This window comes from Monodelphis domestica, chromosome 4 (genome assembly GCF_027887165.1).
Source record: "Monodelphis domestica isolate mMonDom1 chromosome 4, mMonDom1.pri, whole genome shotgun sequence".
NCBI classification, from domain to species: Eukaryota; Metazoa; Chordata; class Mammalia; order Didelphimorphia; family Didelphidae; genus Monodelphis; species Monodelphis domestica.
The window spans coordinates 437,050,306-437,076,905 of NC_077230.1; the positions used below are offsets into that span (position 1 = coordinate 437,050,306).

The window sequence follows — 26,600 nt, forward strand, 5'->3', positions numbered from 1 at the left end:
GACTTAGGGAGTGAGGAGTCTGAGAATATGAGTGAAGAATGAGACACGGACAAGTCAAAGTAATTGACAAGGCAGGCGTGATCCCTATGACATTCTCCTAGGTAGGAGAATGGGAGAAGTTTGCAGACAAGTGGAAGTAAAGATTCCGAGATAGAGAGCATGTGGCCCAGAGAGGCCTTAGTAAAGAGATAGTAGTGAAGCTTCAAGATCACTGGAGCAAGAGAGGGAATCACGCCTTTACCCCAGGCTTTATTGGGGATAGCCAGGATCAATGACCGCGTAACAAAGCATAGATAATTCAGATTGGATGGGATGGTGAGGGTGATTCCTTTTGGGCATGTTGATTCCAATCTGCACTTTCTCAGAGGGATGTACTCTACACCAAATGTTCATGAGTTCGTCTTAGGCAACAGGCATGTGGCCCGGTCAAGATTCCACTCACAAATATCAGAGTATCACCATGTGTCTGGAGACACAGTAACCATACAATCATTTATATTTCATAGATGTGAATATGCTTGGAATGCTACATATCCCCCTTTTTTGTTTTAAAAATCAAATGAAGTGAAAGGTGAGTGATATAAAATGTAACGAAATTTGGGAGTAAAATTAAAAATAGAAAAATCATGTAGCATCATCAATTGATACTTCAAGTGATTCAAAGTAAACATCCAAAATATGTAGCCAAACCTCTGGCTGTGAAAAGTAATTGTGATTGTCAACAATAATAACAATTTCACTCTCACCTTATTAATAATATTGTAGAGATAAAAATGATCTCAATGCTTAGTAATGAAAATCGAAGATAAAAGTCTCATCAAAGTTTAAAGTAATGATAAAAATAATAAGAAAATGATCTTCCCTCGAATTATCCTGAATTATTGAGGTAGCAGTCCCATAGATCATAGGACAGGTGCATTAGCAGATAGTGCCCACACACAGTTAGGATTAGAAGAAGGTGCCAGAGCTTTCATAGCCAAAGAAAAGATGACTGTATGTGGATATGAAGGGAAATTTCCCTTCTCTCCCTTGTCCTGATTATGCATTTTAGGGATATACCCGCCCAGATGCCTGCCACATGGCAATACGGTTGGACTTTGATACTCGAGCCACCTGCGAAGGAGGGTGTCAAACACCGTGTCCCAGTACCTCCAACCTCAGCAGCCCACATCCATCCATCTCTTATGGAATATACGTCTGTGTGTGGCTTTGGCTGTCTGGCCCATTGAGGTGTCCTCTGCATTCCCTTTTCATGCAATCAGTGATGGTCTCCCAGGATAGTCACCTGCAACTTACCAAATGCTGTCATGTTCTCATAATCGCACACTGTTGGGTACATATCAAGAGAAAAAGTTTTGCACCTTCATTGCTCAGGATCGGAGTGTTAAAAGTACTTGAAATATATTTCAAAATGTAAGAAAAGAAAAACAACAGAGGAGAATCAAAGTATTCAGAGAAAATAAAGTGAGAGCATCAAATCAAGATTGCTCAATAAAATGAAAAGTGATATAAAAATGGTATAAAAATGTTCTTAAAATACTTTCTCTCATCCCCTTTTTGTTGTTTTTGAATCGCATACCAAATATATTCACATCTTTTACATTTTCCAAACAGCAGTGCAAACATCAATTCAAGTATCAAAATGGCCATAAACGTTACATTTTGATTTGTTGTTGAGATAACATGCATAAAGCTACTGAAGGGACCTTGCACCTTCTGGCTGCATGTTTCTTATATGAGCCTTATTTAAATCTCTGCTTCTGGGTAAATGAACCATTCAATAGAATAACCAAGAATATACCGTAACCAATGTTTGCAAAATTCATTCCACCAAACCAATGTTTGGATTAACAGAAGCTTGATTTGCTTTCTATGTAGAAGCAATTTCTACAACTTCTTGTTCATATAGAGTTTGATGTGACTTATTTTTCCTAGTTGTCAATGAATAATATTCCATGTGCTTTTTCTACAAGCTTATTAGTGCCCATTTTTTCCCATTTTCAATACATACTCCAAAAGGGGAAACTGAGGGAATACTTTGCCCTTGCTCCATGTATGTGTGCAATAACCTATTACACCCAGGAGGGTCAACAACTGCGCGTCCACAGAGATTGTCCAACCTAGAGCACTCAGTTTACTGCTGAGGCTTTACTTTCATATACCAGAACGTCTTCCAGTACTTGAAGTGGAAGCTAATAGACCCCGAATCCAGTGGCCTGCCTGAATTCTGGGACTGGAGTTAGAGAGCAAGAAAGAGTTCCCATAAAGATATTCCCCAAGAAGATGGAGTTTCAGGACTAATGATCAACAATGATATTAACATTTAACTACAGCAATGGCAGTTGGCACATAATGTCTACATAGGCATTGCCAGGAACATAATCTACACATGGATGTAGATGATCAATTTTCAATAACTTGGGTTCCTAATTAGAATTTCAAAGTGCATTTTGCCTGACATCTCAGCCCTTTTCTAAGAGTGACATCAGGACCATCGGTCCAATAAACAGCCCTGTGCAGCATCTCCTGCACTAAACATCATTTTTGTGGTCAGGGTTACTAGGTCTGTGCTGGGAATGAAACATTTCTATCTCCTTCTCTTTGGAGAGTCATACTGATGTCGGTACCCTTGTTACTAGTAGCATTTCTTACAATACAAGTAGGAGTTTTACAATGCACACACAATAAATTCCCTCATGACATATATATAACACAGACATCCAAAATGAAAGGTATACGTTAGTGTCTAAACAATCATAGCTGTTTCGATTTTGATCCCATGATAAAGTCTTTGGAGTGTCATAGATATGTCATAGATATGTACAAGTGGGGTTTAGTCCATACAAGTTAACCTGCTTGATGTTGGTTTAGGTATAAAGGACCAATAGATGTCAGCATGACAACTGTCCATCAGTGGAATAATAGTCAACGTGTAAACCTTAAAATTTCTTAGACTTATAAATGTTGGAAATTTCACCAATGGGAAATTTCATACTTGAAGAATTTCCTACTGATAGTCTATTGGAATGTGAACCCCATTGGCATGGGAGGGTCATTCTCCTCCCTACTTAAGATTTCTTTAGGACAGAAACCTTTTGCTGAACAATGGAAAGGGCTTTGACCTATACTTAAGCATAGAATAGGAAGTTCTTTGAGTCATGATTGATTTTAGAATCAATACAATAGAGATACTTGGAATGACAGAACCAGGTCTTGGAACTTACAATCTCCACCCTGCTCAGGGTAACAGGATTTAGGAAGGGCTGCAGCAAAGGATCAAGATTTAATTATTTGAGAATATGACCTTCAACAGACATGTGCAAAGCCATAGACCTCTGGGCGGTCCTGGGTTAAGCTAGAGCCACCATTGGCACAGGGAAGAGATGGACAGTGATTGGTAGATGTGAGAAATGAGGGGGAGGGAACTTGGATGGTTTCCTTAAAGATAGAGGGGTCTGAGGACTGAGGGGTGGTTGGAGAGGTTTTGCTCTGAGAGGTTGTGCTCTGAGAAGCTTGCTCTGAAGGAAGCTGGAGGTGGAGGTCCCTGAGACTGTTTCTCCATTTTGGTCACGTGAGTGATAGGGACTGATCTCTTTTCTTTGCCTCAGCTATCTAAGGGCTTGGGCCTTTTGGCCCAGCCTAAACAGAGTGGGTATTTAAGCCCTATTCCCTTCTCTCCCCTTTCTCTCTCTCTCTCTCTCTCTCTAATACCTTTCTTCCTCCTGTTTGTAATTAAAAACTCCATAAAAGGTTGACTGCTGATTTGAGTTTTCATTTAGGAATTACATAGCTGAATTCCTTGGCGACTTTAAATTAATATATATCAGTCTTTTAAAGTGATTTCCTTGTCACAAATGTCACTAAAAACAGTGTCATGTCAGTCTTTGGTGTGGTTATAGTCACCAGTGATGGTTTCTTCCAACGTGCCTGTTATGCAATCAGCTGGCATTGTTGATGTTCCTGGTCTGCTTCTCTTCCTGGTCCCGTGCCACATGGCATGACGTGCTTGGTGGGTGACCAGGAGTTTTCACTCTCTGTAAACATACAAACAAAACCTCGACCCACAGTTATCATCCTGTTGGGTCCCTGACAGTCTTAATGTCCTGGTGATATTCAGCCCAATCCCCGTATATCAATCAATGCAACGTTTATCATGACATGGGAATTGTGATTTAATAATATCAGCTCATATTCCTTCTGGGGTGTAGGAGAGATGGATGGTTAGTAATACCATGTCCACCCCTTTTTTATTTTTAAAAGCTTCAATGCCTTTTCCAATAACATAGACTATTGAATAAGATTGATTCTAATGAAGACTTATACTTTTTGCAAATATAAAATGAACCCTATAAGGTAATTATCATATATACATTTTGGACGATAGCCACAATTTGTGCTTCAGTTGGACAGTATTCCATGTACTGTCAGAACCTTTCAAATTGTATCGTTTGATATTAGAACATATTTGGGTAACATAGAACAATTCCAATAAAATAATTGCAAGTTACACATTGTACAAATACCATTTGAAGTGTTCAGGTACATGATCAACCTAGATCTTACAACAAACACTCATAACTAGCACAATAGAATATTTGTAAGCAAATGAATGATAGTTTTCTAGGTAGATTGTCTTACATAGAAGTACATTTGTGTGAATATTGCATTAGACCTGCATAGGAAGCATCGTTATTGTCTCTGCAGCCCATGTGCTGCTTTTTCTGTTGTCTGGCCTCTGTGTCACATTGTGGACGGTGCCAGAGACATCTGCCTTGTCCTTTCTGGGCAGACTTTCTTTCAGCTGGATGCTTTCAGTTTTCCTCCATGGACTTCTGGTATCTGAGAAGATAAACAGAAAATCTCGACCCCAAATGAAAGCCTTATTGGGTCTTATTACATTAGAAAGTGGCTGAAAATAAATCCTTCTCGTGTTTGGAGTTTGGGGCTTATCAATTCCTTTGAGTCCTTTTTGTAATTGCTTGCATTTTAGCCACGGTTTACCTATTTCAGGCCATGTACTGCTCTTACAGGCACTGTTGCTCCAAAGGGGTTTTGGAATAGTTAAATATGCACCATTATCTAAAAGATCTCTAATAACTTTGCATACTTTATCATTTTGAGCTTAATCCCATACATCAGGAGACTGATTATCTCCCATCACATGTCAGCTTTCCAATTGTTTACCACAGAAGCATGTAGTAATGCCTCCCTCAGTCCACAATGTCCAGTTCAGACACCTGTTTGAGGTGCACGAGTGACATGATAACATTCACAAGATTTTGCACTGGTAGCCAATTTCACTTGTGTGCATAAAATATGGAGGAATACTGGACTTGGCACTCTGATGCGTCACAGAGTGCAAGTGATCTGTGCCTGCTAAAAGCAGTGTCCTCCAGGCCATTTGCCTTTTGAACCAGGAATCATAAAAACATCGTACCAGAAATCACATTTGATTTGACCCGTTTGTGCTGTGATCTTAAGTATTTGCCTATCTGTAGGCCATTTTGCTTTTTGTAAGAATTTGTTCTGTGCAGCCATTAATATTGCAGTACTGTCTTAGGCAGTAAAAGAACGCACAACATTATGAAGCAATTGCTCTGATGTTATTATTTTTAAACTATCATATCTAAATTCAAGATTGAAAAGATTTTGATAATGTGAATGGAACTATCAATTGGACCTACAAGTTTTGCCAAATTCCATTGCCAACATAGATATTGTGCAAGTAATATTTGAGCTTGTATCTTAGTCATTGGTTTTAGACTGATACAATGATCAGGATCAACATATGCCATTGGAGTAAGTGGTAGTGTTGCCAATTCAAAACCACACATAAGTCACTGTTACTGGTTAACAAATTAATTAATCACCTTAATAATTGACTACTGATTAACAATTTGAATCCTTCCAGCCCTGTGTTCACTCTGCTGCCAGGCAATGCGGAGAATGTGCCTCCTATTTAGAATTGATGCTATATTATTTTGAGATTGAATAATTATAGATAATTGGCTTTTTGGATAAAGTTGCAATAATGTGCCTTACGTACAGTTTTTGAACTTCATTCAGGTTTTTAAATAATATCTGCTAATTTCTACCCTTGCTGACTTTATGTCCTGTTTAAAAATTTAATGATTGCTACATATTTAAAATTTGAAGATATTAGAAATTGCTCTAGAGCATATACCAATTCCTGTTTGTCATTTAACCAATTGCACTGAGTATTAATTTTCCTTTTGATAATATTCAATACTCGTCATAAAAACTTGTAACCTGACGTGTAGGAGTATTGCCCTCCATGTGGCAGGATCAATTTATCAAACTGCCAGCTCCAAATAGTTTTGGTCACATGGTCGCAAGAGTCCATGTGGATTTACCTCTAAAAGCCTTGAAAAAATAGTGTTTATACCTTGGTATTTAACCTACAGTTATACTAGAATCCATTTTAAAATATTATTACAGATAAAATATCTCTTTGTCTGCATATTCTGTAGCAAATGACAAAAGTCAGAGAAATATTTTTAACTTTCTAGCTTTGCCTTTTAAGAAATACAATTAGACCTTCCTATACAATTCTGCCATGTCCATTACATCCAAAAATAGGCATAGCTTAAGAACTTTTTGTCTTATTATAAGTATGGGTTTAAGTCCTTTTCATTGTTCAGCAAAGAGTTTACAACTTTATCTTCCCCTAAGGCATGCTTAAGTATGGTGAAGTAGAGTTCTCACATTCCTGATCAAGTACCTTCACTGCCCAAATGGAGAATGGTCCCAATGGGGAATGGTCTTAACCCAACCTTATGAAGTAGGGTCTAAGAATTTTTAAGGTTCAAACCCCTCTAAGGTAAGCCAAGGGTTCCGGGGCTCCAGATCCACTCTAACCCTCTCACTGTCCAGGACTAGTCAGGGAGAGTCAGGTCCAGAGCATGGAGATCATGCTGAGCCAAAGGCACCTCAGGGAGAGCAACAGCCTGTGGCCCAGCTCTCCAGAGTCCCTTTTTAGAGGGCCCTGGTGGCTCCTTGAGGTTCCCCTGAAAAGGGAAAGGGGGCCTGGGGAGGCTGCAACAGCCTCAAGCTACAGCCCTCCTCAAAGACCTCAGAGCTTTCCCCAGAGCCCCTGCCTAGAATGCGGGCTGCCTGTCCTTCCCTCTCCAGAGCTAGCTGAGCAGCAGGCCTTGGGCTTTGGCTCTGAGTTCTGCGGCAAAGGCCCCGGGGTGCCTCCTGAGACAGGCCCAAACTTTCGAGTGCCCCCCCTTCCCCCGCCCAGATCGTGGCCAGGGGCTCGAGAGGGCCTTCCTCTGGGGTGCTGCCCCCTTCTTCCTTGTCCTGCTTTGCATGGGACCCGGGGAATGCTGCCAGCTGGCCCCCCCTGACCCCCCTGACCCATACATGAGGTCACAATGGGGGCCTCCTGGCTCTCTAACCTGCCTGGAAAGCTGCCCCTTCTTAGCTCAGCTATTCCAGAGAGCCATAGCAAGTCTGCCCTACCCGCAGAGAGTATCCTGGCTCTCCTCCAGCAGCCCCCCCCCACCCCCACCCCAGAGCCCTGATCCTCAGGTGCACCGAGACTCCCTGAGCCCAATGAAACCCCAGAAACCCTTACCAGGTGGGGCTCCGGCCTGGGGGGCTGCAGGGCTGCAGGGGAGCCCGCAGGGGCAGGCCAGCCCCCAGCTCCAGCCTGCTTCCTCCCTGCTCGCAGTTGTCCCACCTGGAGAGCTCCACCTGCCAGAAGCAGAGCTTTCCTTCCCCAAAACTGGCCCGCTGCAGAGAGCCCTGGCGGAGGGCAACTACCAGCCCCTCGGGCAGCTCACGCAAATATTCGAGAGTAACTTTTTCCAGGTGACCCCAGGCAGGCCGGTGGGCCCGGCTGGGGGAGGACCGGGAAGAGGGCTGGTCCTGGACACCCAGCAGGCCAGAGTCCCATGGGTTGCTTCCTTAGATCAGAGCCCACCCTTTTCAGGAGGAGCACCCCGGGAGCCTAGTGGAAGTGGAAGGTAAAGGACGCCCCCTTCCCCCCTTGCTCCCCTGCTCTCTGGCTCGTGGCTCTTCCAGAGGCCTAACCTGGTCCCGAATCCCCCCAGGGCAGCCCAGCATCACCATCTGGACCCTCTTCAGTGTTATTTCTAGGACTCTAAACTGATCCAAGGTACTAGGGAGGCTGGGACTGACTGTCAGGCCAGCTGGGCCTGGCCCGGAGGCCTGGCGTGACTCCTCTCCCCCTGCCCTTGCCAGGCTGCCTCACCATCGGAGACTTCAAGTTCAGGGCCCTCCAGGTCCCCGTCGTGCTCGACTCCAGTCCAGACCTTGTCCTCCTGGCTGGGCCATCACGAGGATTCCAAGAGCTCGTCTTACTCAGGGCTGCTGCAGAGCTCCGAAATTGAATCTCAAGAGAGTAGTTCCATGCTCAATGACCCATTAGAGCCCCAAGAACACCCCCAAGAGCACCCCCAAGACCAGAGGTATCCCCAAGAGCAGCAGCATCCCCAAGAGGGCCCCCAAGAGTGGCGAAATTCAAAAAAGTTGCAGCAGCCACAGCCCCAAGAGAGCTGCCATTCCAAAAAGCGGAAGCTTCTCCAAGAGCAGCCACACTCCGAAGAGTGGCGAAATTCCAAAAAGCCGCAGCAGCCACAGCCCCAAGAGTGGCACCTTTCCAAAGAGCCACCGCATCCCCAAGAGCCGGTTTGTCCCCAAGAGGGGCCACAGCCTCAGGAGGGCCCCCAAGAGTGGAGCCTTTACAAAGAGCTACCACGTGCCTAAGAGCCATAAAGAAGATCTTCAACAAGCCCATAAAGAAGGGATCTTCCAGGTAAGAAGTGATCTGTCCATGCCTATGGGTATCCCAGAGAGGATCCACTGGGCCCCCAGTGTTCCTGAAACAGCAGGTGGGGGATGGAGAAGAGCCGCTGAAGTAGCGGGCGAGCACTCTGTCCCTGGAGATATTGGAGGGCACTTGGGGCTTGGTAATCTCAAAGGTCCTTTTTATTCTGAAGTTCTGGATTGGTTGGACAAGATTCCTCACGGGAGCCCCTAGAACAAAAGTCAAACAAAACCATTGCTGAAGGTATTCTAGATAGGTTGGAGGCTTGGGATTCTAGGTGTCCCAGGTGGGTCCCCTGCCCGTCTCTGGAAGCAGCGTCGGCCTGGTCCCGGATCGCCACAGAGCAGCCCAAGGACAAACCGAGGGATGGGCCGGAGCCCACCCAGGCCTCACAGCCCTCTGCCCATGTCAAGGTTCTGCCAAAGAAGGCCATCCAGAAGCCACCGTGCTCACAAAAGCGTATAGACAGTTCAACAACTTGTTCTGCACCTCTAGCAAGGGCTCCAAGAAACCCCCTGCCCAGGCCACCTAGACCACTGCTGGCTCACGCACACAGCATACCCTAGTCACAAACACCCCAAAAAGTCTTCCTCCCCTGCCCCTGCCAAGGCCTCCCCCGAGCAGCCTCCTGGGAGCCCAAAGGGCAAGAGCTCCACCTCACCCTTCTTACCTCCCAGCAGAACCTCCTTCCTCAAGTGGGGGAAGCCACCTCCTCTTCCCCTTCCACCAAGGCTGCACTCCACTCTGGCCTCGTGAAGCCTGGCCATCCTGGATAGCTCTCTGCCCATTGGCTTTAAGCCTCCCCGAAGGACCGCCTCCAGGAGTGCCAGTAAGAATCGCGCCCAGGCATCCATCCCACCCCCATGGCATTTCACCTTCCCCCTCTGGTTCTCACTTGTCTCTGACACCAAATACCTCTTCTCAAATCCCCAGCCCATCAAGGCTCCTCTCTGCCTCTCTCCCTCCCCAGTGCACCCTAGCTCAGACCCAGGACTCGTAGTCACTGAGTCCATAGTAGGAACCGGAGTTAAGGCAACGAGTGATCATGGTCCCAGGACGCCAAGTCTCCATCCTTTTGTCCCCTCAGAGACTCAAAGGCCCCGTCTCCCCACCCCTTAACCCTTACCTTCTGTTTTAGTATCCATTCTAAGACAGAAGAGTAACAAGGGCTGGGCAATGGGGGTGAAGGGACTTGCCCACGGTCACCCATCTAGGAAGTGTCTGAGACCATATTGGAATCCAGGTCCTCCCAAGTCACTGTGCTACCTAACCATCCTGACAGACACCCAGGCTTTAAACCCCATTAGGACCCAGCTATCCAGGTCCCCAGGCCTTTACTCCCTTCCAGTGTCCAGAGTCTTGGCCTTCCTGAAGGACCTGGGCATCCAGACCCACTCCCTCTCCCTCTCCTCTCCATATAGGTTCCTTGGTGTTGGGGAAATGCCTCCTCTCCCTGTCAGCTCACTGGAAGAAGAGAATATGACACTCATTTGGAACTGCTGAGGGGCTCGTGGCCCCTGGATTCACCTATTAAAAGGCTGTGAGCGGACTTCTGGGTTAACATGGCTGCAATCTAGACGCGAATCACTTCCTCTCCCCAGCACGGAACGAAATAGACTACCTCAAAAGAGCATAAAAATCACCTTTGGAAGAACAGAGGGACTCTCCAGTACCCCACAGAAATGAAGGTACGTGGGGCTTGAACATTTCCACACTATAAGGCGGAGGAAAAGCTTGTACAAAAACATGAACTGAGCCGCCCTTCTCCCCCACCCCCCACCAAACCAGAGTTAAGGTATCAGAGCGCTCACTGGGACAGCGAGTAAGTGAGGAGCATCTCTGTCTGCGGGGGGGGGGGCACACCAGGGTCCTTGGGATCTAAAGACTGCAAGAAAACGACCTCTCAGGGCGGTTTCACGGGAAAATCCTGTGCTGAGCAAAGGGGCGGCCTCGCTGAGAGGCTGCACTGAGCAAAGGGGCGGCCATGCTGAGCAAAGGGGTGACCTTGCTGAGAGGCTGAGCTGAACAAAGGGGTGGCCCCACTGAGAGGCTGCGCTGAGTAAAGGGGTGGCCACGCTGAGCAAAGGCGCCAGCACTCCAAGAAACCTCAGAGGCTGGGAAGAACTAGTCCAAGGCAACCTAAATTCACAGAAACCCGCCCATATCACCCAGACCCCAGACCAAAAAGGAAAGGGGAATAAAACCACCAAAGCGATGGCTCACATGGCCCAAAATCAAGCCTCCAGGAAGAAAGGGAAAAAGGTGACTATTGAAAACTTTTATGGTGGGAGTACCCAAGGAAAAGAAGAGAAAGAGGATGAATCCCAAACAAAATCAAAACATGCCTCCCAAAATGGAAATTATCCACAAGCTCTGGAAGAACTCAAATTGGAGCTTACCCAAAAGATGGAAAACTTCTAGAAAGAAAAATGGGAGAAAGAGATCAGCAGTCTGATAGACAAGACTTCACAATTGGAGAAAGAGCTGGAAGCATCTAATAGAAGGGCAGACAAAGCTGAAAACAAAACCAGTCCCTAACGACCAGAATTAAGCAACTGGAAGACAGTGAGCATGCAAAACAGCAAGAATTAATAAAGCAAAGCCAAAAAAATTATGAATTAGAAGAAAACACAAAATATCTCACTGAAAAGGTCACAGACCTGGAAAACAGAGGAAGAAGAGACAACGTGAGAATTATTGGTCTGCCCAAAGAACCAGAGAGAAACAAAACCTTGATGCTATACTACAGGAGATTATAGAAGAAAATTGCCCACATGTTCTGGAGCAATGGGGAAAAATAGAAATAGAAAGGGTTCATAGAACACCCTCTATACTAAATCCCCAAAAGACAACCCCCAGGAATTTAATCGCCAAATTCAAGAACTTCCAAGAAAAGGAGAATATCCTACAAGAAGCCAAGAAGAGGAGCTTCAGATACAGGGGGCTCCCATAAGGATCACACATGACTTAGCGGCTAACACACTAAGAGACCGCAAGCATGGAACACGATATTTAGTAAGGCAAGAGAGCTGGGTCTCCTACCAAGAATCAACTACCCAGCAAAACTGACTATATACTTCCAGGGGAAAGTATGGGCATTCAACAAAATAGAAGACTTCCAAGCATTTGCTATGAAAAGTCCAGAACTTAGTGGAAAATTTGATATCCAATCACAGAAAGCAATAGAAACATAAAAAGGGAAATATGAAAGAAAGGGAAAAGGCGATAAATCTTATCTTTTTCTTTAAGTCAAACTCTCTTCTATAAGGACTACATTTACATCAAATTATATATATTAATATGTGGGGAAAATGTATTGTGTAACTCTCAAAAATTGTATGCACCATAAGAGTAGTTAGAAGAATCACGCATAGGGAAAGATTGGGGCATCAAGATGATTTGGTGAAAGGGGGGGCAAAGAAAGGAAAAGGGAGGGGGGAAGCATCGACAATACTAAGATTTACTTCAAGAAATAGAGGGGGACCTAAATAGAATAACCTTTCCCATACAAAGATACACATGGGAAGGTGAGGGGAAGATCTCTCATATGAGGAGAGGAAGAGAGTGTGAAGTGGTATTACTTAAACCTTACTCTCAGTGAAATCAACTCTGAGAGGGAAGAAAATCTAGATCCAGTGGGATCCTGAATACTATCTTATCCAACAGGGTAAGAAAGAAAGGGAAATTAAGGAGGGGGATGGAGGAGGGAGCATGAAAAGGGAGGGAAAAAGAGGGGGTAGGGGAAGGGAGCATAAAAAGAGAGGAGCTAGAAAGGGAAGCATACCAAGGGAGGGGACTAGGGGTACTGACCTAAAGTAAATCACTGGTTCAAAAGGATATAGCTAGGGAAGAAACATCAGAACTAGGGGAAGATATCAAAATGCCAGGGAATTCACAAGTGACAATCATAACTTTGAACGTGAATGGGATGAACTCACCCATAAAACATAGACAAATAGCAGATTGGATTAGAACCGAAAACCCTACCATATGTTGTCTTCAAGAAACACATATGAGGTGGGTTGATACTCACAAGGTTAGAATTAATGGATGGAGTAAGACCTTTTGGGCCTCAACTGATAGAAAGAAGGCAGGAGTTGCAATCATGATATCTGACAAAGCCAAAGCACAAACAGGCCTGATCAAAAGGGATAGGGAAGGTAAATATATTCTGTTAAAAGGGAATATAGACAATGAGGAAATATCACTAATCAACATGTATGCACCAAACGGAATAGCTTCCAAATTTCTAATGGAGAAATTAGGAGAATTGAAGGAGGTAATAGACAGTAAAACCATATTAGTGTGAGACTTGAACCAACCACTATCAAATTTAGATAAATCAAACCAAAAAATAAATAAAGAGGTAAAAGAGGTGAATGAAATCTTAGAAAAATTAGAGTTAATAGACATATGGAGAAAAATAAATAGGGACAAAAAGGAATACACCTTCTTCTCAGCACCACATGGCACATTCACAAAAATAGATCATAAACTAGGTCACAGAAACATGGCACTCAAATGCAGAAAAGCAGAAATAATAACTGCAATCTTTTCAGATCATAAAGCAATAAAAATATTGATCAGTATGGGTACATGGAGAGCCAAATAAAAAATTAATTGGAAATTAAATAATATGATACTCCAAAATCAGTTAGTTAGAGAAGAAATCATAGAAACAATTAATAACTTCGTTGAGGAAAATGACAATGGTGAGACATCCTTTCAAACCCTATGGGATGCAGCCAAAGCAGTACTTAGAGGAAAATTCATAACCATGAGTGCATATATTAACAAATTAGGGAGGGCAGAGATCAATGAATTGGAAATGCAAATCAAAAAACTTTAGAATGAACAAATTAACCCCCCCCAGAAGAAAACCAAACTAGAGATCCTAAAAATTAAGGGAGAAATTAATAAAATCGAAAGTGATAGAACTATTGCACTAATAAACAAGACTAGAAGCTGGTACTTTTAAAAAACAGACAAAATAGACAAAGTACTGGTCAATCTAATTAAAAAAAGGAAAGAAGAAAGGAAAATTAACAGTATCAAAGATGAAAAGGGGGGGAACATCACCTCCAATGAAGAGGAAATTAAGGCAATCAGTAAAAACTACTTTGCCCAACTATATGGCAATAAATATGCCAACCTAGGTGATACGGATGAATATTTACAAAAATATAAATTGCCTAGACTAACAGAAGAAGAAATAGATTTCTTAAATAATCCCATATCAGAAAAAGAAATCCAACAGGCCATCAAAGAACTTCTTAAGAAAAAATCCCCAGGGCCTGATGGATTCACCAGTGAATTCTACCAAACATTCAAAGAACAGCTAACTCCAATACTATACAAACTATTTGGCATAATAAGCAAAGAGGGAGTTCTACCAAATTCCTTTTATGACACAAACATGGTTCTGATCCCAGAGCCAGGCAGGCCAAAAACAGAGAAAACTACAGACCAATCTCCCTAATGAATATAGATGCAAAAATCTGAAATGGGATACTAGCAAAAAGACTCCAGCAAGTGATCAGAAGAGTCATTCACCATGATCAAGTAAGATTTATACCAGGGATGCAGGGCTGGTTCAATATTAGGAAAACCATCCACATAATTGACCACATCAACAAGCAAACCAACAAAAATCACATGATTATTTCAATAGATGCAAAAAAAGCCTTTGATAAAATATAACACCCGTTCCTATTAAAAACACTGGAAAGCATAGGAATAGAAGGGTTGTTCCTAAAAATAATAAACAGTATATATCTAAAACCATCAACTAATATCATCTGCAATGGGGATGAACTAGATGCATTCCCAATAAGATCAGGAGTGAAACAAGAATGCCCATTATCACCTCTATTATTTGACATTGTACTAGAAACACTAGCAGTAGCAATTAGAGAAGAAAAAGAAATTGAAGGCATTAAAATAGGCAAGGAGGAGACCAAGTTATCACTCTTTGCAGATGACATGATGGTCTACTTAAAGAATCCTAGAGATTCAACCAAAAAGCTAATCGAAATAATCATCAACTTTAGCAAAGTTGCAGGATACAAAATAAACCTGCAGAAGGCATCAGCATTTCTATATATCTCCAACATAGCTCAGCAGCAAGAACTAGAAAGAGAAATCCCATTCAAAATCACCTTAGACAAAATAAAATACTTAGGAATCTATCTCCCGAGACAAACACAGGAACTATATGAACACAACTACAAAACACTCTCCACACAACTAAAACTAGACTTGAACAATTGGAAAAACATTAACTGCTCATGGGTAGGACGAGCCAATATAATAAAAATGACCATCCTACCCAAACTCGATGTAGCAGCCCGCAGATTTGTTTACTCAAAAGAGATAAATTTAAGCTATAAAGTTGGCCTGAGGAGAGCACATTCTCTGTCCTGCGCATGGTCAGTAAGGCAATGAACTTTGATCCCAACTAGTTTGGGCACGAAATCTGGTTTCTTTGTTCTACCCAGGCTGATCTTATGACAATTTACCTTTCTACCAATGATAATCTGCTATGTCTTTAATTAATATGTATTATTTATCTTTGCATGTGGAAACTAATAAAAGACGAGCTCACAGACCCAGCCCAGCTTTTACCACTCATCTCTCTTCCTTTGCTACTATCTCTTTTTCTCTCTCTTGGAGCTGGCCTCTGGCCATGCTCAGCACCTCTGTTTCTCTAATCCCTATCATTAAGCTGTAAGAGTCCGTGCTAAAAGCACAAGTTTAAGGACTGTGGCTTGTCTCTATTGATCTCTAAGCTTATTTCTGTTGCCCATGATGTTGTGTTATGGTCTTCTCACTGTCTCATGTATCTATGAAATGCAAGGCTGGAGCTAAAATCTGTGGGCTCGATTTATGTATTTGGTGCCTGGTTCTCTCTCTTGCCATCCCTCCTGGCTTCAGATCCTGGTTCCCCCAAAGATAAACGTCTATCTATCTTTCCTCTTGTGTGAGGGCTGCTGGCCAGTCCCTCTCGCCGCACTCATTTATCTATTTAGTGCCATACCCATTGAATTTCCAAAATTTTTTTTTACTGATTTAGAAAAAATTATAACAAAGTTCATTTGGAAGAACAAAGGATCAAGGATATCCAGGGAAACAATGAAGGGGGTCTTGCAGTCCCAGATCTCAGACTATATTATAAAGCAGCAGTCATCAAAACAATTTGTTTTGGCTACTGGCTAAGAGACAGAAAGGAGGATCAGTGGAATAGACTCGGGGTAAGTGACCTCACCAGGACAGTATACAACAAACCCAGAGAACCCAGCTTTTGGGATAAAAATACACTATTTCATAAAAACTGCTGGGAAAATTGGAGGACAGTGTGGGAAAGATTAGGTTTGGATCAATACCTCACAGCCTACACCATGATAAATTCAAAATGGGTGAATGACTTGAACATAAAGAATAAAACTATGAGAAAATTAGGCGAACACAGAATAATATACATGTCAGACCTTTAAGAAGGGAAGGATTTTAAAACCAAGCAAGACTTAGAAAGAGTCACAAAATGCAAAATAAATAATTTGGAATACATCAAATCAAAAAGTTTTTGTACAAACAAAATCAATGTAACTAAAATCAGAAGGGAAGCAACAAACCTCTGACAAAGGTTTAATTACTCAAATTTACGAAGAGATAAATCAATTGTACAAAAAGACATTCTCCAATTGATAAATGGGCAAGGGACATGAACAAGCAGTTCTCAGCCAAAGAAATCAAAACTATTAATAAGCACATGAAAAAGTGGTTTACATCTCTTATAATCAGAGAGATGCAAATCAAAGCAATCTGAGGTATCACTTCACACCTAGCAGACTGGCTAACATGACAGCTATGGAAAAGTAATGAATGCTGGAGGGGATGTGGCAAAGTAGGGACATTAATTCATTGCTGGTGGAGTTGTGAATGGATCCAACCATTCTGGAGGGCAATTTGGAACTATGCCCAAAGATCGATAAAAGACTCTGCCCTTTGATCCAGCCATAGCACTGCTGGGTTTGTACCCCAAAGAGATAATAAGGAAAAAAACTTGTACAAGAATATTCATAGCTGTACTCTTTGTGGTAGCCAAAAATTGGAAAATGAGGGGATGCCCTTCAATTGGGGAATGGCTGAACACATTGTGGTATCTGTTGGTGATGGAATACTATTGTGCTCAAAGGAATAATGAACTGGAGGAATTCCATGGAGTCTGGAACAACCTCCAGGAAGTGATGCAGGAAGAAAGGAGCAGAACCAGGAAATCATTATACACAGAGACTGATACACTGTGGTACAATTGAAGGTAATGGACTTCTCCATTAGGGACAATGCAATGTCCCTGAACAATCTGCAGGGATCTAGGAGAAAAATACTATCCACAAGAAGAGGATAAACTTTGAGAGTAAAAACACCGAAGAAAAGCAACTACTTGACTACTTGGATGGAGGGGATATGACTAAGAGACTTTAAATGAACACTCTAGAGCAAATACCAACAACACGGAAATGGGTTCAAGTCAAGAACACATGTGATACCCAGTGAAATCATGCACCGGCTATGGGAGAGGTGGTGGGATGGGGGGGAGGAAAAGAAAATGATTTTTGTTTCCAATGAATAATGTTTGGAAATGACCAAATAAAATAATGTTTTAAAAAAAGGCTGTGAATGAGAACAAAGGAGAGGCCCATGTGTGTTTCTCCTCCCACTCCCACCAGTGTGTGAGTGTTTGTGTGTATGTGTGTGTGTGTGTGTGTGTGAGAGAGAGAGAGGGAGAGAGAGAGAGAGAGAGAGAGAGAGAGAGAGAGAGAGAGAGAGAGAGAGAGAGAGAGAGAGAGAGAGAGAGAGAGAGAGAGAGAGAGAGAGAGAGAGAGAGAGAGAGAAAGTCACAGAAGCACCAGAGGCAGCTCCACTGACCTGGGTCATTTGGAGCAGCAATAACAACAGAAGTCCAGAGTCCACAGGTTGGAACTTGTGTAGGCATGACTTAGACAGAAAAGGGGACACGACACAAAACGCAGATTAGGGGAGCACAGAACAGCCTGCCTCTTAGCCTTAGAAAGATCTCGTTTCTCAAATAACGAAAGAATTTGTTTGCAAACTGTAAGGACTGAATACTATTTCTACCCATATATTATATATTTTATAAGGTTTATTGGAAAGGGTAGACAGCCATTCCTCTAAGTAACCTGACCATGTGGGCCCTAGCCTGCAAGCCTCTTCCTCCTTCCCTTCACCTGTTCCCGACTTCTTCCTTCCTCCTTCTCTTCGTAGTTCTCTCCCTCTCAAGCCTCAAAGCCTCGACTTTTCTTGACCTACCCTAGCATGTAGAGGGACCGAACCTGGCACAACTGTATTATCTTAGCAATGTTTGATGGATGGGTCAAGTGACTCAGAAGGGGGAAGGAATGAACTTCCTTGACACAAAACTTACAAGAAGACAAGTCATTCCCCAATTGATAAATGGTCAAAGAAGAAGGTCAGGGAGGTTTGGAAGAACTCCAAGGGATCTAGAATCATGGGAAAAACTGTTCCTCAATCACTGCTGATTAGAGAAATGCACATTAAAACAGCTCTGAGGTATAACCTCACACTTAACAGAAATGACAAACACTGGAGGGAGTAAAGGAAAAATAGGTAAACTAAGGAACTGCTGATGAAGGAGCCAATGGATCTAACCAATTTGGAGAACAGTTTGAAACCAGGCCCAAAGGGCCATCAAACAGCATATCCTTTGACCCAGTGATACCACTCCTGGGTCTGTATCCCAAAGTCATTAGAGAGAATGAAAAAAAAAAACAACCCATGTGGACAGAAATATTTCTAGCAGCTCTTTTTGTGGTAGCAAAGAACTGGAAACTGAAGGGGGTGACCATCAACTGGGGAATGGCTGAACAAATTGTGGTAAATGATGGTGATGGAATCCTGTTGTGGGTTTTAAAAAAAATCTTTACCTTCTGCCTTAGAATAGATACTCCATATAGCATGTTTCTTTGCTTCTGTCCTTGCACTTATAAGATGGAGCTAATGCATTTGGTCAGCTAACTGCTTCATCTACATATGTAGATCATCTACATATTTGATTAATTTGCTATTTTTAAATTTTATATTGACTGTGTCTTGGCTCAAAATTTGCTCAAATAAACTCGGACTTTCCACATAACCCTGTGGCAGAGGACTCCATGCATATTGTGAGCCCTTCCAGGTAAAAGCAAAAATATGCCTGGAGTTCTCATGTATAGGTATGGAAAAGAAAGCTGAGCACAAGTCTACTACTGTAAAGTATGTAGCTGGGCTAGGAATAGAGGAAATAATAGTATTTATGATGGAAACTACAGAGTGTCTCTTTATAATGTGATTATTCACCGCCCTCAGATCCTGTATGAATCTATAGAGGTACTTGCCATTGTGAACCTTAAAATTTCACAGACTTATGAATGTTAAAAATTTTACTCCACATTGAGGAATCCTCAAATTCCCTACTGAGAAACATTCCCCATTTTGATGTGTGAACTCGCCAGGATCAGAAATGGGATGACCTCTATTCCACCTGTACTTAAGAATGCTTTAGGGCAGAAAACTCCTTGCTAAACAAAGAAAGTACTTGGATCCATGCTTATGGTGGGGCAAGGAGTTCTTTGAGCCAGGCCTGTTTTTAGAATTGATACAATGGGATGCTAGGTACCTAAAAGGGTCGGACAAGTTTTCTCTTGATGAGATTAGCTGACTCAGCTGTGTTTTCTCTTGTTCAGACTTACTGAGGAGATTGGTCAACACAGCAGCATTTTTTCTGATTCAGACTTACTGAGGAGATTGGTCAACTTAGCAGGAATTTAGATGGGCAGGCCTTTGGAAAACGTCTACAGTGATTGGTCGATGTAAGGACTTAGGGGAGGTGACATGGGAGAAAAACCCCTATATAAGAAAAAGCAGAATCCTTTTGGAGAAATCCTTTTGGAGGATCTCTGATGAGGATCGCTTGGGAAGAATCTCTTGAGAGAGGCTCTGGAGAAGGGAAGCTCTTGGAGGACAATCTCTAAGGAGGTCTCGCTGGAGCTCTCTCTGGTGAAGTCAGCTGAGATGGAGCTGGCCTGGTGTCACTAGAATCCTTGTTTAGGCAGACCTTGTGGTGAATGTTAAAAGACTGACTGACTGATTCTCTCTCTTAAGACTCAGGTCTAGGCCATATTGGCTTGAGGCCCTTCATAATTATTCCTTTCCTACTCTTTCTCTAATTCCTCATTATATTATTAAGTAAAAATCTCTATAAAACCCAGTTGACTTGGGTATTTGAATAAATGGGAATATTTCCCTGGCGACCTTATATTTGATTTAAAACCAAGACACTGTAGTGAAACATATTTGCTGTGGTCAAATTTACTCAGACACCATTCTAGGAGCAAGTTTTTTTAACTCTTTGGGGTATTCCTGATTCCTGATACTCCCACTACACTTTGTGAGTCAACAGAATAACAATTTAAATCTGGTACATTCTTCAATACAGACCTGGTAGCTCCAGTGTCTAAGAGGCAATCATAATAAGTGTTTCCCACCTTTAAGGTAACATGGGGTTCATTAGTATGGGGATGGCAGTGGATAGGGACAACGGGTAGTAGGACATCAGGGTCTGGAAAATCAAAGGTTGTATCCTCTGATTCCTGTGCCCCAGCCCCCCCCCCTCAGACACCTTCATTGTGTTTGGGATGTTCCTTGGGCACCCCCCTGAAGGGCACCTCGAGTATTTTTTGGACGAGCTCCATTTCTTATATTTTGTTGTTGGGTATTATCATTTTCTTCATTTTGAGCACTGTCATCATTTTCCCAATTCCTATTTCTATAATTCTTGTTTCTAAAGTTCTTATTTCTATATTCATTATAGTCATTTCCATAATCATTATTATAATTTCTAAAATTTCTAAAATTCTGGTTTCTATGACCATTATCATAATTTCTATAGTTATTACTTCTAAAGTTGTTATTAAACTGTGTATTCCTTCCGATCATTTTAAGAAAGGTTCTACATTCCATCATTTTGTGGCCCTTCTTCTCACAGAAGTGGCAGGTTACTGATTTATTTGTGAATTCCCGCAAAGGGGCTATAGTCTCTTACTCATTTTTCAATTGTCTCTAACATTTCAATTTCTTTCTTTAAAACTTCCACTAACGTATTGCCTTCCTCAAGTCTTTTTACACGAACTTTATAAACATGGGTTGCTACTCTCCTCAATTGTTCAAGGTCCATAGAGTCCCAATTAGGACAGCTAGTTTTAAAGTAGTCTTTTACCACTGAACAACAATTCTCAATGAATTGCCTACGTATTTGTCTAATGTCTCTTTCTCTGGATAAATCAAGGTCCATATATGTATTCCCTACGTCAATAAGTCTGTCCATAAACTGGGAGGGTGTTTCATCAATATCTTGTCGGGTTGAGGGATTGGAAGCATGGGTGGGGTGTGTACTTAGAGTTGAGGGTGTGAGGTCAGAAGCATGAGTAGTGGGAGGAGTGAGTTGGTTAGAAGTAGGGTTTTCTGAGGCCAGTGGGGCAGGGGGAGGGGTGGTTTTATTAGATGTAGGGTTTTCTGAGGCTGATGGGGCAGGGTGAGGGGTGGGTTGGTCAAGAGTAGAGGGTTCTAAGGTAGAGTTAGCAGGAGGAGCAGTGGGTTGGCTAGGAGGGTTAATGTCCAGAGCAAGTTGGGACAGAGATTCTGATAATGTTCTTAACTCTCTTTTAATGTTTCTTATGAAAGCTACAATCTCTCCCTGACTTTCCTCTATAAGCTCAAGTCGAGTATTTAGTTCTGCATTTTGTTGAGTAGTAGAAGGAACATTCGGTTGGTTTGACTGAGAAGTGGGTTTTTTAAGGAAATACACTGTTACAGCTATAACAATCAAAATCCCAAGGGGGAGTACTTTGTCGATTATATTTTGCCATAAGTCCCATGGTATGAGAAATTTCAGAGAGACAAAGAATGTGAATTTTACAAGCTTGGTCATGGAGCTGAATAACCAGTTGTTAAGTATGTTGTGAACTGGCTGTAATCACATTTTTCTAAAGTAAACACATGGGAAGCAGGACAAGGCCAAAAGCTTCCCCAGGTTTTTCTAGTCCTAATTTAGGCAGTTGCTAGCCAGGACCTTAGGACCCTGTTGCTAAGATCTACAACAGCTTAATTTAAGGAGAATCAAAAAGGTTTTTTACTCACCCATTCTTGCAGCTGTATTTTTGAAGCCAAGTTAAAAAAGAAAACAAAACTGACTGATAGGGCAAGTAATAAAGCAAAGAGATAAAGGAAAAAGATTTCACAGAAACTTTTTGAGGGTTTTCTCACCAACCTCGTGGTCAGCCATAAACTGTAATTATTAAAATAGTGGAAGACATAAATTGTTGTAGAGATAAGAGTGGATGAGTAAATTGTGACCGTAGAAAATATGGTTTCAAGACAGTGTCTTGTTTTAAAATCAAATATATAAGGTGGTCGCCAGGGAAATATTCCCAATTATGAAATATACGCAAGTCAACTGGGTTTTATAGAGATTTTAATTCATACAATGAGGAATTAGAAAGAAAGAGAGAAAAAAGGAAATAATGAGAAAAGGATAGGCCGGCCCAGGGCAGCCCTGGCCAACCCAGGCCTTAAGCCCTAAGAGAAAGATCAGTCAGTCCTTAATCACTCACCACAAGATTTGTTCAAAGAAAGATTCTAGTGACACCAGGCCAGCTTCATCTCAGCTGACTTCACCAGCTCAATCCTGAATCTGAATGTCTCTGAGCTCCTTTTTCAAGGGAATTTTCTCCTCTGTCACCTCCCCTAAGTTCTTCCATCTACCAATCATAGTAGACGTTTTTCAAAGGACAGACAATTCTTAGTTCACACCTAAGAAGGCTTAAATTTTTAATTAAGTTCACACCAGAAAACTTCTGAGTAAGTTTTTTCCTCTTTGCTACTTGTAAATTCACAACTTGCCTGACCTTTATAGGTACTTAGCACCCTTTTGTATTAGATCCAAAAATAGGCACAGCTTTAGAACTTTTTGTCTTACTTTTTGTCTTGTAAGTATGGGTTTAAGTCCTTTTCATTGTTCAGCAAAGAGTTTACAACTTTATCTTCCCCTAAGGCATGCTTAAGTATGGTGAAGTAGAGTTCTCACATTCCTGATCAAGTACCTTCACTGCCCAAATGAGGAATGGTCCCAATGGGAAATGGTCTTAACCCAACCTTATGAAGTAGGGTCTGGGAATTTCAGAGAATATCAGAGTATTACCTTGTGTCTGAAGACACAGTAATCATACAATCATTTATATTTCATAGATGTGAATATGCCTGGAATGCTACAGAGAGAGGGAGGGAGAGAGAGAGAGAGAGAGGGTGAAATGGAGAGAGACAGAGAGGGAGGGAGAGACAGAGACAGAGAGAAATGAGGAGAGACAGACAGGGAGACACAGAGAGAGCCAGAGACAGACAGACGGACAGAGAGATAGACAGGGTGGGGGTGGGGGTAAGATCGAGGCAGAGAGAGAGAGAGAGAGAGAGAGAGAGAGAGAGAGAGAGAGAGAGAGAGAGAGAGAGAGAGACTGGGAGGGAGATAGAATAGGACAGAGAGAGAAGGAGGGAGAGAGAAGAGAGAGAGACAGAGAGAGACAGAGAGAGAGAGGGAGGGAGGGAGAGACAGAGACAGACAGAGATAGGGAAATAAGGAGAGACAGAGCGACACAGAGACACAGAGAGAGAGACAGAGAAGTGAGAGAGGGACACAGAGAGGGCCAGAGACAGAAAGCAGAGAGAGGGAGAGACAGAGAGAAGGACACAGAGAGAGCCAGAGACAGAGAAAGACAGAGAGAGGGAGAGACGGAGAGAGGGACACAGAGAGAGCCAGAGACAGAGAGGAGAGAGGGAGAGAGGGACACAGAGCCAGAGACAGAGAGGAGAGAGGGAGAGGGAGGGACACAGAGAGAGCCAGAGACAGAGAGAAAGACAGAGAGAGGGAGAGACGGAGAGAGGGACACAGAGAGAGCCTGAGACAGAGGAGAGAGGGAGAGAGGGACACAGAGAGGGGGACACAGAGAGAGCCAGAGACAGAGAGGAGAGAGAGAGAGAGAGACGGAGAGAGGGAGAGACGGAGAGAGAGCCAGAGACAGAGAGGAGAGACGGAGAGATGGAGAGACGGAGAGACAGAGAGACGGAGAGAGAGAGGGAGAGACGGAGAGATGGAGAGACGGAGAGAGAGGGAGAGACAGAGAGGAGAGATGGAGAGATGGAGAGATGGAGAGACGGAGAGACGGAGTGCCGGAGTGCCGGAGTGCCGGAGAGACGGAGAGACGGAGAGACGGAGAGAGGCTGGTCCTCTCCCCAGAAGGTCCGCCACTTGAAGACAAGTATCTGCTTGTTCGCCCAGCCCTGGCGCCCAGTAGGTGTTTCACAAGCGAGCGTGGATGACCCCTCCAAAGGCTGAGAAGAGGAACCAAAGGCTGGGGCAGTTTGGGGACCCGCACAGCCCGCTGGGGCTGAGGGTGCTGGGAATGGCCTGCTTTCGCTGTTTGGGTCCCAAGAGGTTCCCGGGACTCGGGCCCAAGAGGAGAAAGCGGCCTGTGGCTGCGCAGGCGCAGCTCAGGCTGCCAGGAATGGGGGAAGGGCGAGGAGAGCCTGGAGGGCTGCCACAGGGGGCCCTCGGAGGACCCGCACAGCCAAGGCCCGGGAGGGGGCAGGTTCTCTCTTGAACCCAGAGACCTGGAAGCCAGGGAAGTCCCTGGGACGGCTGGAGCGAGTGGGCAGAGAAGATGGCCCCCGGGGGGAGCCACAGGAACTGGGAAGGGAGGGAGAGAGGGAGGGGCAAGGAGGAGAGTTTGAGAGGCTCGGGCCTGACCACGTCCATCTGGTCTAGCGGCTGAAGACGAAGCTAAAGACCCTGAAAAAATCAAGGGGGAGGGGCGAGGAGCGAGGGCGTTGCCATGGAAACCAGGAGAGGGGGGGGTGCAGAGGTGGCGGGGCGGGATGCGGCGGAGGAAAGGCCAGGGGAGCTGGCCGCCCTGAGAGCGGCCGGGGCAGTTAGCCACAGAGGCCGGCGGCCGCAGAAGAGGGGCGGCACCCGCTGCGGGGGCTCAAGGGCCCAGGCCTCCCCGAATCCCGGGGACTCTCCCTTTCTGGCTGGGAGTGGAATGGAGTCCCTCCTACCTAGAGGTCTCAAAGCACCGACGGGAAGACCCGGCGAGGTGGCCGCCCGGGCTGGGCACCGCTGCCTCGGGGTGCGCCTGCCTAAAGGGGGCGGCAAGGGAGGCCACAGTTCTAGAAAGTTCCCCGCGTGTGGTGGGATCCCATTGGCGGGACGGCCGCGGGCAGAGCCAATCGAGGAATACCTCCGGCCCCGGGGTCGCCAGGGGCCGCATTTCCTCCTTGGGCACCAGGGCTGTTGGTGGGACAGCGCGGGTGAGGGTACCAGGTGAGGCTGCCCATGGGGGGCGGGGAGGGAAGCGCGGCCCCCCGAGAGGTGGAGCTGCCGGGGGGAGGTTCCGGGGAGGGTCCCGGCCCGCCGTTCGGGGCGGAGCCGTCCAGGGGAGGGACGGCGGTTAGGGGTGGGCGGGGCTGCCGTTAGGGGCGGGGTTGCCAGGCTACCGGCGGTCTCTGCCTCCTCCCAGGATCGAGAGAGCGCGATGAGCAACTATTCGACCCCGCCCTTCGACCCTCGCTTTCCCAACCAGAACCAGACCCGCAACTGCTACCAGAACTTCCTAGGTTGGTGGGGGGGCAGCGGGGGGCGGAGCCCGCAGCAGGGGGAGGCGGGGGCGGGGCTCCGCGGCGTGACCCCGGCGTGACCCCGGCACCTCCTCCCAGACTTTCACCGCTGTACCAAGATCATGAAGAGGCGGGGCAAGGACTCGAGCCCCTGCGACTACTACCGCAAGGTCTACCACTCCCTGTGCCCGCTCAGCTGGGTGAGGAGGGGGAAGGGGCGGGGCTGCGGAGGGGCGGGCCCAGGTTCTGGAGGGCCACCTGCCTCAGTCCCTGCCTGCCTCCCCGCAGGTGCAGCGCTGGACCGACCAGATCCGGGAGGGGACGTTCCCCGGGAAGATCTGAGGGGCCCCCCGAAAAATCCTCGCAGCCGGCCGGCTTAACAAGAAGACTTTTATTAAAAAACCAGTTGCAAACTGCCCGTCACCCAGTGTCCGCAATCCCTGGGACCGGGGTGGGGAGGCCGAGGGCCCCGGCTGGCTGTGCTGGCCCCCGCTCCCCTCACTCCCCGGGAGGCACCGGAGCTATAGCACCATGAGAAAGATGAGGCGGGGCGGCCTCCCTGAGAGCCAGGGGGGGGGCGGCTGCGGGAGCCCCCTCCCCTCCCCCTTTATGGCTTTCCCCCTGGGGGGGCGGGGTGCCACTGAGGCAGGAGGTAAAAGTCTAGAACCATCCTGAGGCTGAGGGAGGGATCCTTGCTGTCCCTCCCTGCTGGGTTGGGGTCTCCTGCCACCAGGTGGCGGCCGCCCCTTGCTAAGGTTATCCCTGCCGGGTCAGACGGGAGGGCGGCCGCCGCCCCCATAACCCCCCCCCCCAAGAGGGCCCCGGGCAAGGGGAAGGAGGAAGGGGCTCCCTATGAAAGGATTGGGGATCCCGAGCACAGGGGGAGGAGCAGCACCCTGAAATCTAGCCCCCCCGCCCCACTTTGCTGGGACGCCTGGCTCAAGCCTTCAGGGAACTAGCTGGGAGAGAAAGGAAGAGAAGTCCTGAAAGTCTGGCCCCAAGAGCTGGGCCGTGGGCACCCTCGAACCCGGGACAGGGGGTCCTG

General features: G+C 45.1%; 2 protein-coding genes across 2 annotated transcripts; both read left to right on the top strand.

Moving 5' to 3' along the window:
* The first annotated feature begins 6,923 nt into the window (after positions 1 to 6,923).
* Positions 6,924 to 8,754, top strand: LOC103105433 (uncharacterized). The gene is made up of 3 exons (XM_056826260.1): positions 6,924 to 7,241; positions 7,540 to 7,836; positions 8,230 to 8,754. The coding sequence occupies exons 1-3, from the start codon at positions 6,924 to 6,926 to the stop codon at positions 8,752 to 8,754; spliced, it is 1,140 nt and encodes a 379-aa protein (XP_056682238.1).
* Positions 8,755 to 24,759: 16,005 nt separating this feature from the next.
* On the top strand, positions 24,760 to 25,978 carry LOC100019961 (uncharacterized). Its single transcript, XM_056796496.1, has 4 exons — positions 24,760 to 25,068; positions 25,459 to 25,555; positions 25,655 to 25,755; positions 25,844 to 25,978. Exons 1-4 carry the CDS (start codon positions 24,775 to 24,777, stop codon positions 25,895 to 25,897), a joined length of 546 nt encoding a protein of 181 aa, XP_056652474.1. The 5' UTR covers positions 24,760 to 24,774; the 3' UTR covers positions 25,898 to 25,978.
* The last annotated feature ends 622 nt before the right edge of the window (positions 25,979 to 26,600 follow it).